The following is a 14,922-nucleotide window of genomic DNA, read 5'->3' as shown; positions in this document are numbered from 1 at the left end:
ACCGGTTTATCGTGTGGCAAGAAAAGTGGCAAGATTATTCAGGAGCAGGTCCTGAATGGATTTATATTTCACCCTCATTGGCTCACAAAAAAAGAAGACACACAAAATGATGCATGTATCCCTTTAAGATACAGTGACCCTGCCCATTAGCAAGCATGGCCCAACCCCTGTTCTAGAATTATAGAGGAGCTAGAGAGTAGTGGGGTTGGGGCTAGGGCTGGAGGAGCTTTCTTCTAACCCCATCCATAGGGAGCATTTCCAGTAATAATTCAGGCAGTGTATAGCACATTATAATTTGCAACCGCATGTGCATTATCCTTTTAAAGCCCTCACCCTCTGAGGTATATGAACATTATCATCATTTTACTGATGAGGAAACTGAGAGTCCAAGCAATTATATGATTTGCCCATGAATTATGCAGTTTGTAAATGGTGCAGTGGTCTTCTGTTATATCATGATCACTCAATATTATAACGGAGACAGATAGCATCTGTGCATCTAATTTTCTTTTCTTTTCAATAAGATAACAGTGCACTTGTAGTAGTCATGTATAATTACTGTAAGGGAAGCTTGGCATTCTGTCTGAGAGAGCAGCTTGAAGTTCTGAAATGTTTTTCTGTATTCCCATTATATATTCCTGGAGGATATACGCAAGAAATGTGTAAAATTATGATATAGGTATATAGTTTCAAAAGCCTGAGGATTACCATTTCTGAATCTTGGTTTCCTTCAGATTCCATTAACCATTCAAAGACTGCATTGAGCTTTAGTCATCCAGAGTCAGGCTGCTGGAAACCTTGCTAAAGATACTCAACATTTACGTGTAAAATAGCCAAGCAAATAAACAAATGTGCCATATTCCTGTAGACTTTGTGGAAGCACTGATTTAGTCAGTTTGGGCAACTTCAGATGGAAATATATCCTTTCACTGGAAGAATGGATAATACATTTCAGACATTCCTTATAGTTTGTTTTGAAATATTTTTTATTAGTTAATTGCTGAATTTTACCACTTCAAATATGTGTTCTGTCACTGGAAATATGTAGTTTAATAAACATAAAATGAAAAATGTGAGTGAAACAATATAACAAAATAGAAGACTAACTTTAAGAAAGTATTCAGAATGTAATAATCTAGGATTTTTTTTCTTCAAGTGCCTTTATTATGACAGGCAATTTTACCGCTAAAAGGGCTAAATGAGTGAAGAATACATTATAGAGTTTTCTGACTTTATTTAGAAAGTTGTGGAGCACCTGGGTGGCTCAGTCGGTTAAGCGTCCGACTTCAGCTCAGGTCATGATCTCGCGGTCTGTGGGTTCGAGCCCCACGTCAGGCTCTGTGCTGACAGCTCAGAGCCTGGAGCCTGTTTCAGATCCTGTGTCTCCCTCTTTCTCTGACCCTCCCCTGTTCACGGTCTCTCTCTCTCTGTCTCAAAAATAAATAAATGTTAAAAAGTTGCTTGTTTTCATCTTTAGAATTTTCACTGAATCAGACTTGTGTTGTATTTGTTATTAAGTGGTATTATCACATCAATTTCCAAGAATTTTGGAATTTTGAGTTGTCACTTATTTTTAAATCCTATTAGAGTCGATTTTTCAAAATTTTTATCTTAATAAGACCATAAACATTTAGTTACCTTAATTATCTTAACTTTTTTCTGTTTTTTAAATGTTTTCTTTCATTCTTTTTTTTAATGTTTATCTATTTATTTTGCATGTGTGTGTGCATAAGTGGGGGAGGGGCAGAAAGAAGGGGAGAGAGAGATTCCCAAGCAGGATCCCCAAGCCTGATGTAGGGCTTGATCTCATGACTGTGAGATCATGATATGAACCAAAGTCAGGAGTCAGACACTTAACTGACTGATCCACTCAGGCAACCCAATGTTTTTTTTTTTTTTCTCTCTATTAAGGAGTTTTTAGATTAAAAATCACAGTCAATTAAAAAAAACCTGGTTGATTTAAAAAGTTCACCCTATAAAAAATATTAACAGTATTAAACTAGTGTCTTAATTTATGGAGGGGAAGGAGGGTGTCTTTGTGCTCTTTAATTCTAGTTTCACAGTAATGCCTTCAAGAGATTTTCACAAAATTCTCATGAGGCAGAGTTTAGTCTTTGGTGGAAGCAATGGCTTTTCAATGCTGTCTTACAGGTAGGCTCTGAGAGCTTTCTATGTGAGTCTGACACTGAGATTATGGAGTTAGAATCTGCCATTTTATTCTGAGATTTCTTGCTTAACTTACTATTATGATGACAATGAAAATTCTTTTTTGAAAATGCAGAATGCAGACTGGGCAGTCTTTGGTAAACCTCATCCATTTCCTTTCATTTCTTAGTTTCTAGAATTCTAGTTGCCTAGGGTAGTATTATCATAAGATGGGCCATCACTCTGTAATTTCTGGTTCTGATATGGCATTCCTATAGGATCTTCTAGTTTTTCTGGATCTTGCTATCCAACTATGCTTTTCATGTTATAAATTTTCCAGATTGATACATTCAGGGCCAGATTTCCCATGAAGATCATGAATCTTAACCTTCAGGGGCCCTCACTTGAGTGGAAGTCTTTCAAAGCTCTGTACCTAATTTTGTTTTATAATTTTATGTTATTTTTTCTTTAAAGAGGGTCCCTAAAATTGTATAAGCTTTAGTCTCTATCACACTTGGATCAGCCTCTGGCCAATATGCTAAGTCATTGAAACTGGATGAAAAACAATAACAAAGATATACATGGACCTTCAAAAAACTTATTCAAGGTATCTGGAAGTGCCACATATTCTCTCCTGGTGGACTAAATGATCTGGACAACTATGCTAACTAGTAGGACTGTGTATCTAGAACCAGATGCACAGCTAACGATTGTGAAAGCATCAGAGTAGAGTTTTAGAGGCTTGTAGTCCTTGACTGAGTTCTATTTTGTAGATTTTCAGACGTTTGGTGAAATTCGCTTAGAAAAGTGGATAATTTCAAACATTAGGAAATTTTTGTGGCATGTAAAATCTCACTTTTTAATTTATGTTTTGTATGTTCCCCATAACCATGGCAACAGTGTGTGTCTCCTTCAATTTCTCACCATTATTTTCCTCCCATGAGCCATACCTGCACCTATCTTTAAATTTTAACGTTTATTCATTTTTTGAGAGACAGAGCGTGAGTGGGGGTGGAGCAGAGAGAGAGGGAGACACAGAATCTAAAGCGATCTCCAGGTTCTGAACTGACAGCACAGAACCCGATGCAGGGTTCAAACTCCGTAAGATTATGACTTGAGCCAAAGTTGGACACTTAACTGACTGAGCCCCCAGGGGCCCCCATACCTGCACCTATCTTTTTTTTTTAATTAAATATAATTTATTGTCAAATTGGTTTCCATACAAAACCCAGTGCTCATCCCAACAGGTGCCCTCCTGAATGCACATCACCCACTTTCTCCTCTCCCCCACCTCCCATCAACCCTCAGTTTGTTCTCAGTATTTAAGAGTCTCTTATGGTTTGCCTCCCTCCCTCTCTGTAACTCTTTTTTCCCCTTCCCGTCCCCCCTGGTCTTCTGTTAAGTTTCTCAGGATCCACATATGAGTAAAAACATATGGTATCTGTCTTTCTCTGCCCGACTTATTTCACTTAGCATAATACCTTCCAGTTCCATCCATGTTGCTACAAATGACCAGATTTCATTCTTTCTCATTGCCAAGTAGTATTCCATTGTATGTACAAACCACATATTTATCCATTTGTTAGTTGGTGGACATTTAGGCTCTTTCCATAATTTGGCTATTGTTGAAAGTGCTGCTATAAACATTGGGGTACATGTGCCCCTATGCATCAGCACTCCTGTATCCCTTGGGTAAATTCCTAGCAGTGCTATTGCTGGGTCATAGGGTAGATCTATTTTTAGTTTTTTGAGGAACCTCTACACTTCTCCAGAGTGGCTTTACCAGTTTGCATTCCCACCAACATTGCAAGAGGGTTCCCGTTTCTCCACATCCTTGCCAGCATCTATGGTCTCCTGATTTGTTCATTTTATCCACTCTGACCAGCATGAGGTGCTATCTCAGTGTGGTTTTGATTTGGATTTCCCCGATGAGGAGTGATGTTGAGCATCTTTTCATGTGTCTGTTGACCATCTGGATGTTTTCTTTAGAAAAGTGTCTATTCATGTCTTCTGCCCATTTCTTCACTGGATTATTTGTTTTTTGGGTGTGGAGTTTGGTGAGTTCTTTATAGATTTTGGATACTAACCCTTTGTCTGTTATGTCATTTGCAAATATCTTTTCCCATTCCATCGGTTGCCTTTTAGTTTTGTTGATTGTTTCCTTTACAGTGCAAAAGGTTTTTATCTTGATGAGGTCCCAACAGTTCATTTTTGCTTTTAATTCCCTTGCCTTTGGAGATGTGTTGAGTAAGAAATTGCTGTGCTGAGGTCAAAGGGTTTTTTTCCTGCTTTCTCCTCTAGGGTTTTGATGGTTTCCTGTCTCACATTCAGGTCCTTCATCCATTTAGAGTTTTATTTTTGTGTATGGTGTAAGAAAGTGGTCTAGTTTAATTCTTCTGCATGTTGCCGTCCAGTTCTCTGAGCACCATTTGTTAAAGAGACTGTCTTTTTTCCATTGGATATTCTTTCCTGCTTTGTCAAAGATTAGTTGGCCATACATTTGTGGGTCCAATTCTGGGTTCTCTATTCTATTCCATTGGTCTGTGTGTCTGTTTTTGTGCCAATACCATACTGTCTTGATGATTATAGCTTTGTAGTAGAGGCTAAAGTCTGGGATTGTGATGCCTCCCGCTTTGGTTTTCTTCTTCAATATTACTTTGGCTATTCGGGGTCTTTTTGTGGTTCCATAAAAATTTTAGGATTGTTTGTTCTAGCTTTGAGAAGAATACTGGTGCAATTTTGATTGGGATTGCATTGAATGTGTAGATTGCTTTGGGTAGTATTGACATTTTAACAATATTTATTCTTCCAATCCATGACCATGGAATGTTTTTCCATTTCTTTTTTTCTTCTTCAGTTTCCTTCATAAGCTTTCTATAGTTTTCAGCATACAGATCTTTTACATCTTTGGTTAGGTTTATGCCTAGGTATTTTATGATTCTTGGTGCAATTGTGAATAGGATCAGTTTCTTTATTTCTCTTTCTGTTGCTTCATTATTGGTATATAAAAATGCAACTAATTTCTGTACATTAATTTTGTATCCTGAGACTTTGCTGAAGTCATGTAACAGTTCTAGCAGACTTTTGGTGGAGTCTGTCAGGTTTTCCATGTAGAGTATCATGTCGTCTGTGAAAAGTGAAAGTTTGACTTCATCTTTGCCAATTTTAATGCCTTTAATTTCATTTTGTTGTTTGATTGCTGATGCTAGGACTTTCAACACGATGTTAAACAACAGCAGTGAAAGTGGACATTCCTGTCGTGTTCCTGATCTCAAGGGGAAAGCTCTCAGTTTCTCCCCATTGAGAATGATATTAGCTGTGGGCTTTTCATAAATGGCTTTTATGATGTTTAAGTATGTTCCGTCTATCCCAACTTTCTTGAAGGTTTTTATTAAGAAAGGATGCTGTATTTTGTCAAATGTTTTTTCTGCATCTATTGACAGGATCATATGGTTCTTATCTTTTCTTTTATTAATGTGATGTATCACATTGATTGATTTGTGAATATCGAATCCACCCTGCAGCGCAGGAATGAATCCCACTTGATCATGGTGAATAATTCTTTTTATATGCTGATGAATTTGATTTGCTAGTATCGTGTTGAGAATTTTTACATCCATATTCATCAGGGACATTGGCCTGTAGTTTTCTTTTTTTGCTGGGTCTCTGTCCGGTTTGGGTATCAAAGTAATGCTGGCTCCATAGAATGCGTCTGGAAGGTTTCCTTCCCTTTCTATTTTTTGGAACAGCTTGAGAAGGATAGATATTAACTCTGTTTTAAATGTCTGGTAGAATTCCCCAGGGAAGCCATCTGGTCCTGGACTCTTATTTTTAATAACTGATTCAATTTCTTCACTAGTTATGGGTCTGTTCAAATTTTCTATTTCTTACTGTTTGAGTTTTGGGAGTGTGTGGGTGTTTAGGAATTTGTCCATTTCTTCCAGGTTGTCCAGTTTGTTGGCATATAATTTTTCATAGTATTCTCTGATAATTGCCTGTATTTCTGAGGGATTGGTTGTAATAATTCCATTTTTATTCGTGATTTTATCTATTTAGGTCCTCTCTCTTTCCTTTTTGGGAAGCCTGGTTAGTGGTTTATCAATTTTGTTTATTTTTTCAAAAAAACAACTCTTGGTTTCATTTATTTGTTTTACTGGTGGTTTTTTTTTTTTTTTTTTTTTGGATTCTATATTGTTTATTTCTGCTCTATTCTTTATTATTTCTCTTCTTCTGCTGGGTTTGGGGTATCTTTGCTGTTCTGTTTCTAGTTCCTTTAGGTGTGCTGTTAGATTTTATATTTGGGATTTTTCTTGTTTCTTGAGATAGGCCTGGATTGCAATGTATTTTCCTCTTAGGACATCCCAAAGGGTTTGTTGCATCCCAAAGGGTTTAGGTTGTTGTATGTTCATTTTCATTTGTTTCCATATATTTTTTAATTTCTTCTCTAATTGTCTGGTTGACCCATTCATTCTTTAGTAGGATGTTATTTAACCTCCATGCTTTTGGAGGTTTTCCAGACTTTTTCCTGTGGTTGATTTCAAGTTTCATAGCATTGTGATCTGAAAGTGTGCATGGTATGATCTCAATTCTTTTATTTTTATTGAGGGCTGTTTTGTGACCCTGTATGTGATCTATCTTGGAGAATGTTCCATGTGTACTTGAGAAGAAGGTATACTCTCTTGCTTTGGGATGCATAATTCTAAATATATCTGTCAAGTCCATCTGGTCCAATGTATTGTTCAGGGCCATTGTTTCTTTACTGATTCTGTCTAGATGATCTATCCAGTTGTTGTAAGTGGAGTATTAAAGTGCCCTGCAATTACCACATTCTTATCAGTAACGTTGCTTATGTTTGTGATTGTTTTATATATTTGAGTGCTTTCAAATTCAATGCATAGACATTTATAATTGTTAGCTCTTCCTGATGGATAGACCCTGTAATTATTATATAATTCCCTTTTTTATCTCTTGTTACAGCCTTTAATTTAAAGCCTAATTTGTCTGATATAAGTATGGCTACTCTAGCTTTCTTTTTACTTGCAGTAACATGATAGGTAGTTCTCCATCTCCTCACTTTCAATCTGAAGGTGTCCTCAGGTCTAAAATGAGTCTCTTGTAGACAGCAAATAAATGAATCTTGTTTGTTTTGTTTTGTTTTGTTTTGTTTTGTTTTGTTTTGTTTTTTCCATTCTGATAACCTATGTCTTTTGGTTGGAGCATTTAGTCCATTTACATTCAGTGTTATTGTCCAAAGATATGGGTTTAGAGTCATTGTGTTATCTGTAGGTTTCATGCTTGTAGTGATGTCTCTGATACTTTGTGGTCCTTGCAACATTTCACTCACAGAGTCCCCCTTAGGGTCTCTTGTAGGGTTGGTTTAGTGGTGATGAATTCCTTCAGTTTTTGTTTGTTTGGGAAAACGTTTATCTCTCCTTCTATTCTGAATGACAGACTTGCTGGATAAAGGATTCTTGGCTGCATATTTTTTATGCTAATCATATTGAAGATTTCCTGCCATTCCTTTCTGGCCTGCCAAGTTTCAGTAGATAGGTCTGCTACTATCCTTATGTTTCTACCTTTGTATTAGTTACGGCCCATTTATCCCTAGCTTCTTTCAGAATTCCTCTTTATCCTTGTATTTTGCCAGTTTCACTATGATATGTTGTGCAGAAGATCAATTCAAATTATGTCTGAAAGGGGTTCTCTGTGTCTCTTGGATTTCAATGCCTGTTTACTTCCCCAGATCGGGGAAGTTCTCAGCTATGATTTGTTCAACTACACCTTCAGCCCCTTTCTCTCTCTCTTCTTCTGGAATTCCTATGATATGGATACTGTTCCGTTTGCATCACTTAGTTCTCTAATTTTCCCCTTCTAATCCTGGATTTTTGTATCTCTCTTTTTCTCAGCTTCCTCTTTTTCCATAATTTTATCCTTTAATTTACCTATTCACCCCTCTGCCTCTTCAATTCATGCTGTGGCCCCCTCCATTTTATTTTGCACCTCATTTATAGCATTTTTTTTAGCTCCTCATGACTATTTCTTAGTCCCTTGATCTCTGTAGCAATAGATTTTCTGCTGTCCTCTATGCTTTTTTCAAGCCCAGCGATTAATTTTATGACTATTATTCTAAATTCTTGTTCCGTTATATTGCTTAAATCTGTTTTGATCAATTCTTTAGCTGTCACTTCTTCCTGGAATTTCTTTTGAGGAGAATTCTTCCGTTTCGTCATTTTGGTTAGTTTTCTGTCCCTTAAGAGTTTTAAAAGTTTGTTGTGTGCTCTGCACCTGCGAGCACTGCTATATTAAAGGAGGGTCATACACCGTCCAGGGCCTGGCCCTTCAGGAGGTGTTTTTTGGAGAGTGTTACTTGCTCGCTGTTGTTGTGACTTTGGTTATTTTATTTCCCTACTCGTAGTGATGTTTTGGACCCTCCACCAGATGTGCTTTGATTTGTTCCTTGGAATAGCCCTGTAAAAGAAAACAGATAGACAAACAGGAAACAAAAGCATGCAAACACACAAACATAAAACAAATAAAAACAAAAAAAGCAAAAAACTAAAAACAATCAAAAGCAAAAAACCAGAAACACTGGCCACAAGTAAAGGACAGGGTGGAAGCGGAGCTGATGGACAAACACATACAAAGAGAGAAATGGCTGGGGGGGGGTAGGAAAAATAAACATTGACCAGGCAGAGAGACTAAAAGGCTTAATCCTGAGAGAGAGAAAGGAAAATGAGGAAGGAGGCGGGGAAAAAGAAATGAAGATAGAGTTATCCAGACAGAGAAACCATATGGCTTCATTATTCCAGAGAGAGAAAGGAAAGTAAAGAAGGAGGTGTAGAGCATGTATCAAGAGAATGGATGAAATATGTCTGTTTAGACAAACCAATAACCAGAGTAACCAGCGTAGAGGAGGGAAGAGATAAGGAGGAGAAATGGGGGGAGGGTAGACTATATCTATATATCCAGAGTTGAGCTAGAATTAATCCAGGCAATGCTGCAGCGCTCCTCTGGAGGAGCTGTCCGTTCTGGTTAAACAGGGTCTGTCTGGCTCCAGTGGATACGCAGTTACCCAGCGCTGAGGGGCGTGGCTTGGTGTAGGCTGGTCCCGCCTCACTGAGGGGCGTGGCTTGGTGTAGGCTGGTCCCGCCTCCACGGTGGGCCCCTGCAGACCCATCCCTGAGGCCCCGCCCTGGTGGTGGCGGTGGAGGGAAAATGGCGGTGGTCCCTCCATTCTCTTCTCCACAGACCCGCTGGACTCCACTTGAATCGTCCTCACTGTGCCGCGGGACAGACGGCGCGGTCCTTCTCGCTCTGCCAACTCCCCTGACCCTGCGCTTGGCTAGGATTCAAAGACCGGCTCCGCGCACTCTGGCGCTGGGGAAAACGCCTCTCAGCGCGGCGGAAGTGTGGCCCTGGCTCGCTTTGTTTGTGCCACCGCGCTTCAGGGAGGACCGCCTCTCCTCTGCAGACTGTGCCACCGACCCCTCAGGTGTGGCGGATGGAGGCCGGCTTTGTCTTTTCCCACAGCACTCCAGGAAGGGGGTTGCTCGTTCCTGCTGCGGACTGCGCCCTGGAGGCCACTGAGCCTGGGGGTGGCAGACGCGGGCAGGCTTTGTCCTACGGCGCCGCCCTCCAGGGAGGGGACCGCTTTCTCCTACGGCAGACAGTGCCCCTGATCTACCACCAGCCCAGGGCTGGCTCCCCTCCTCCCCAGGTGCGTGAACAGGGAGCCGGCCCCAGTCTGAAGAAATCCCTGCAGTTAGAGATGGGTTCCCTCTCGGTCCCAGTCCGAGGTTTTTCTCTTGTCCAGATACAGTTCTGAACTTCCCTAGCCGCTCTTTCTCTTCGTCTCTGCAGAAGGGGACCCACCCCCAGTCCCCCCTCCCCTCCAGCCCCCCCTCTCCCCCCTTCGTTCCTATGCGGCCCGTTTTATCTCCCCCCGTTAGCAATCGCCTACCTATGGTCTCTCAAGTTGTGCTGGCTTCTTCCTGGTAGATTCAGTCTCTTTTCCTTCCAGACTCTTGGGGTTCAAAGTCCTTTGGCTTCAGCACTTCTTTGTTTTAGAGACGTGGGAAGTATGGATCCCCCTACTTCTCGGCCATGTTGGCCCCCTCCTACCTGCACCTGTCTTAATTGATGAGAAGAACTGATGAGAATGCTTGTGCATTATATTGTAACATGGAGTCTTCATGTTTCCTTGTTGTGTGGGAGGATAAAAAAGACCATGCAAGTCGAAACTGTGTGATACGATCTTAACACTCAGGGTAAAAATTTGTGATTATTCTGTGACCTTTAACAACGTCTGTCAAAACATTAAAAACTCTCTTACTGTTGATCATAAATGGAGGGAAATGCAAATAATAGTAAAACTAATACTTAGCACACTGATTTAGAATGTAAGAAACACTGAGAATTAAAGTGTTTCATTTCTTTGTAAAAAACGATCACAAGTCACTTGAATAATACTTGCCTTCTCGTAATATAGCATGACATGAAGAGAGCTTTTTTTTTTCTCTCTTAGTAAAGGCTCATGCTCCTTTGTAAGTCTGTATCAGCCTCGACTATTTTATCCTTGTACTTTCACTCTTGTGCACTCTCTCCTAGACCTCTTTTAATGTGAATTTTTTTTTTTTTTTTTTTTTTTTTTTTTACTGGCATCACTTCCTCTGGGAAGCTTTGATCCTTTGTGTCACAACCACTGTCCTGACTTATGTTGATAAGTTCGCCCTCCCTCAATTCCTCTGTTTGCATATCTAGAGTCTCTCTCCATTTTTTTTAAGTTTATTTATTTTGAGAGAGAGAGAGCAAGCATCAGTTGGGGAGGGGCAGAGAGAGGAGGAGAGAGAGAATCCTAAGCAGGCTCCATGCTGTTAGTGCAGGGCCTAATTGCAGGGCTTGATGTCACGAGCTGTGAGATCATGACCTGAGCTGAAATCAAGAGTCAGATACTTAACTGACTGAGCCACCCAGGTGCCCTAGAATCTCTCAAGTGACAGCAGTGTCAACATTCCCACAGCTGTGTTTCTTCTATACCTTCATGTGTGTTCAATTTGAATGTCACTTCCAGCATTATCATTTGCTGGCCAATCTTTGATAGCTAATTCCTGCTTTTGATGATCCATATTTGTAAAATGTCATGTGGGTTCATTGCTGAGAACCAAGGAGGCAACACAACTACATGCTTTGTGGGCACGAACTTAATAACAGATGCACCATGACCAATATTGAGGGGCTTGGAAAGAAGTAATGGGATTGGTTACTGATTATGATGTGTATCTTTCATTTACCAGTCATTTGTAGGCTGGGGAGCTAGCAGAAAAGTTTATATTTTATGCAGATGTTTACAGTTATTATACTATGATAACTGAAATTTGAACCATGCTGTTGAATTTATTTAACTCAACTGTGGTAACTGAAATTTGTGCCTATAGGAACTATGTAAATTGATAACTCTCTCTCTGTACGTTTGAAATAACTTCTAAACCTAGCTGTTAGCAAGAAGTTTAACAGTCATGATTAAATTTTTTTTTTCAACGTTTATTTATTTTGGGGACAGAGAGAGACAGAGCATGAACGGGGGAGGGGCAGAGAGAGAGGGAGACACAGAATCGGAAACAGGCTCCAGGCTCTGAGCCATCAGCCCAGAGCCTGACGCAGGGCTCGAACTCCCGGACCGCGAGATCGTGACCTGGCTGAAGTCGGACGCTTAACCGACTGCGCCACCCAGGCGCCCCAGCAGTCATGATTAAAACATCGTTTCAATAATTTATTTCCTCTTTTGAGAGCAACATTTTATTTTGTAACTAAATGTGAATATTTAACCCAAAAAGACAGCTATGTAATTTTATATAGCATTTGAAAAGCAAAACAAAAACAAACAAAAAACTGAAATGGATTGTTTTTTCCAGTTTTATGTATGGAGAATTGACTGACAAGAAGACAATTGAGAAAGTGAGGCAGACTTTTGACAACTACGAGTCAAATTGCTTTGAAGTTCTTCTGTACAAGAAAAACAGTATGTATCTAAATTATCAATAAGATGTGTCAACTCTGATGAACGATATGTTTTGGTTAGTGGTAATTGAGCTGTAGTGTAGGGAGAATATAAAACTTTGTTTCTTTTCTTGGCAAAGGCAGGGGGTGCTGATAAAATTAGCAAAACTAATAAATGATTCTACCTATGAAAAGCAACCTTTTGAGGAATAACAGAAAAATACGGTGCATTAACGTGATTGTGTGTGTGTGTGTGTGTGTGTGTGTGTGTGTGTGTGTGTGTGTCAGATGGCAAAATGTTTTATAATATTTATGGTAAAGATCCTGTAGTTATATGACAGCAACTAAAGATGACAGACAAATTCATTCATTTCTTCTTATGGTTAAAGGAAAAGGTGATTAGTATCACAGTATGTGTGATTACTTTTCTACATGTTCATCAATGACGTGTGATATCTCTTTGAGGTCAGTCTTTACCAATATGGCCTTTTGCTAGACTCTGACTCTTTTGTGTGGAAGGCTTACAAAAGTATTCATTACTTTCAGAATAGGCCATTCCCAGCTGGTAAATTTGCGTTGGTTATGGTGAGGTCTGCTCTGGGACAGAATTTGTGACTGAGAAATTGTGCATTGTATAATAAATTATATTATAAACATGAGACCCCATGATCTGGACTCTTTCAGAGTTTGAGGGAAAAGCCAGCCAAACAACAACCAACTAGTATACTCCACAACCAAGTTTTCTTTTTTTCTTCCTTTCCTTTCCTTTCCTTTCCTTTCCTTTCCTTTCCTTTCCTTTCCTTTCCTTTCCTTTCCTTTCCTTTCCTTTCCTTTCCTTTCCTTTCCTTTCCTTTCCTTTCCCTTTCTTTCTTTCTTTCTTTCTTTCTTTCTTTCTTTCTTTCTTTCTTTCTTTCTTTCTTTCTTTCATGTTTATTCATTTTTGAGAGAGAAAGAGAGTGAGCAGAGAGAAGTAGAGAGAGCAGGAGACACAGAATCCAAAGCTGGCTCCAGGCTCTGAGCTGTCAGCACAGAGCCCAACATGGGCCTTCAACTCACAAACTGCGAGATCATGACCTGAGTTGGAGTCAGATGCTTAACTGACTGAGCCACCCAGGCGCCCCACCAACTTTCCTTTCTAATTTGTTTTCTTTGAGTAGTCTGGTTACTTTTATTTCTTTTTCCCAAATTGATCTTTTTTTTTTTTTTAAGTGAATAGTCACTTCATACAATGCTTCAATTTATTTAGTGTTAATGATAAATGATAGCAAAGCCAATTGTTACCTTAGTGGAAACTGATGGTCACTAAATCCTTCCCCAGTTTGGGAAGCATTTTAGCTTCAACAGGAAACGCTTGTTCCATGTTCAGAGTGGGTTGGAGTGTTTGCAGCATAGTTCATTCTCTCCATCTTACCTCAAACATTTATTGACTATAAGTTATTTAGAATTGAACTTAGTTTTCTCTTTTTATTAATGGCTCATCAAAGGGATAACAACAACCACAGGCATTGCTTTAAGATTAGTGTACTTGGTAATGGGAATGTTGGTTTTTAATGGTTTTACCTATGGAATGTGTTATCATTTTATCTTTCATTTTAGAATCAAGGCCAGAGAGGTATTTCTCTTTAGTCATAGCCAAATGTCTGTTGGCTTGTCACCTAGAAAACAATCCATTCTGAATGATCTGCTCTGTCATCTACCAGAGAAAGGTCAAGCTCGAGGTGTTTTCTGGGTCTTTTTCACCGGGTCCATATCTGTGTTGATAATTTGTAGTAGACCCATATGCCCCCTGCAATCATTTTCATATAGGGTTGTTTTCCTTTGAATGACTTAGATATATGCCCCAAGTTTAGCAAGTAACTCAAGGGTACTCCATATTACTAAAATCATTTCACTCTGACACTAAGAAGAGTAAACAAATCTTTGCCTGATTTTAAAGCATGAATGCCAAATTCATAGTTTCTGAGTTTCTCAAAAATACGTTTGTGGAGATTCTGTTTTCCTTACATCCTTTAAATCATGTTAGAAACAACTTGAATTTTACATTCCCAAACGTTTCCTTCCAAGGTAGTATTTTGCTTTCTTTTAATGGTTTGAAATTCTTTGATCTTCATTGAGTTTTTTTTTCTTTAATATGAAGGATAGATATCATTTATATATATATTTGAATAGAGTTCTCTTACACTTAAAGCAACTTTTAAAAAATCTTGCAAATTGTTACCTGAAGGATTGTGACCATCATCTGAAAAAAGTATGTTTTTGTAATTTTAAAAATGTTAGATAGCAAAATTCACATGTCTGTGGATAAATGTTTTGGGAATGCCTGAATGCCAAGTCTTCCCAATGCTTCCATTAAGTAATTAGGTTAAACAGCATTTTGCAAATGAGGGGATTGAGGTATCTGATTTAACATGTGTCATCACTGACATTTCAGTTTGTAGGCTCTATTTTTAAAGCCCATTGCTCTGATCAGCAGGCTGCTTCTACTGTTGAGAAGCAAACAGTAGCTCTGGGATGATGATTTAAAGAGGTCTGTCTGCACCAAGGCAGACCTGTGATAGCCTGGGCTACTCCAGATAATCAGTGCCAAGGCACTGCCCTGAGTTTCCGTCTACAACTGTCCTCTCTGTCTAACCCTCTTAGACTTCCTGCTCCCTTGAACCCCAAAACCAGAATATGGATATTTCACCAGCCACTCAGCAAACCTTCTGTCTACTTGAGCAGTCTGACCCTGTAGCTCAACTTGAAAAAAAAAATCTGCCTTCATATCTGAAAGCAATTTTA

The 14,922-nt window shown here is 39.2% G+C and overlaps 1 protein-coding gene across 3 annotated transcripts in view; it reads left to right on the top strand.

Annotated features, from left to right (window-relative positions):
* The window catches only part of KCNH5 (potassium voltage-gated channel subfamily H member 5), a 302,235-nt gene that overhangs the window by 36,427 nt on the left and 250,886 nt on the right, over nucleotides 1–14,922 (top strand). The window contains exons 1-2 of one of the 3 annotated variants that reach the window (XM_045060029.1): nucleotides 9,279–9,637; nucleotides 12,057–12,163. In XM_045060029.1, the coding sequence (XP_044915964.1) occupies nucleotides 12,061–12,163 (103 nt within the window). In that variant the 5' untranslated portion in view covers nucleotides 9,279–9,637; nucleotides 12,057–12,060. The other 2 variants (XM_045060030.1, XM_019833104.3) reach the window with 2 other exon arrangements.

Source organism: Felis catus, chromosome B3 (genome assembly GCF_018350175.1).
Source record: "Felis catus isolate Fca126 chromosome B3, F.catus_Fca126_mat1.0, whole genome shotgun sequence".
NCBI classification, from domain to species: domain Eukaryota; kingdom Metazoa; phylum Chordata; class Mammalia; order Carnivora; family Felidae; genus Felis; species Felis catus.
Note: the sequence above shows the minus strand (reverse complement) of the source record. Positions and strands in the feature narration are given on the sequence as shown.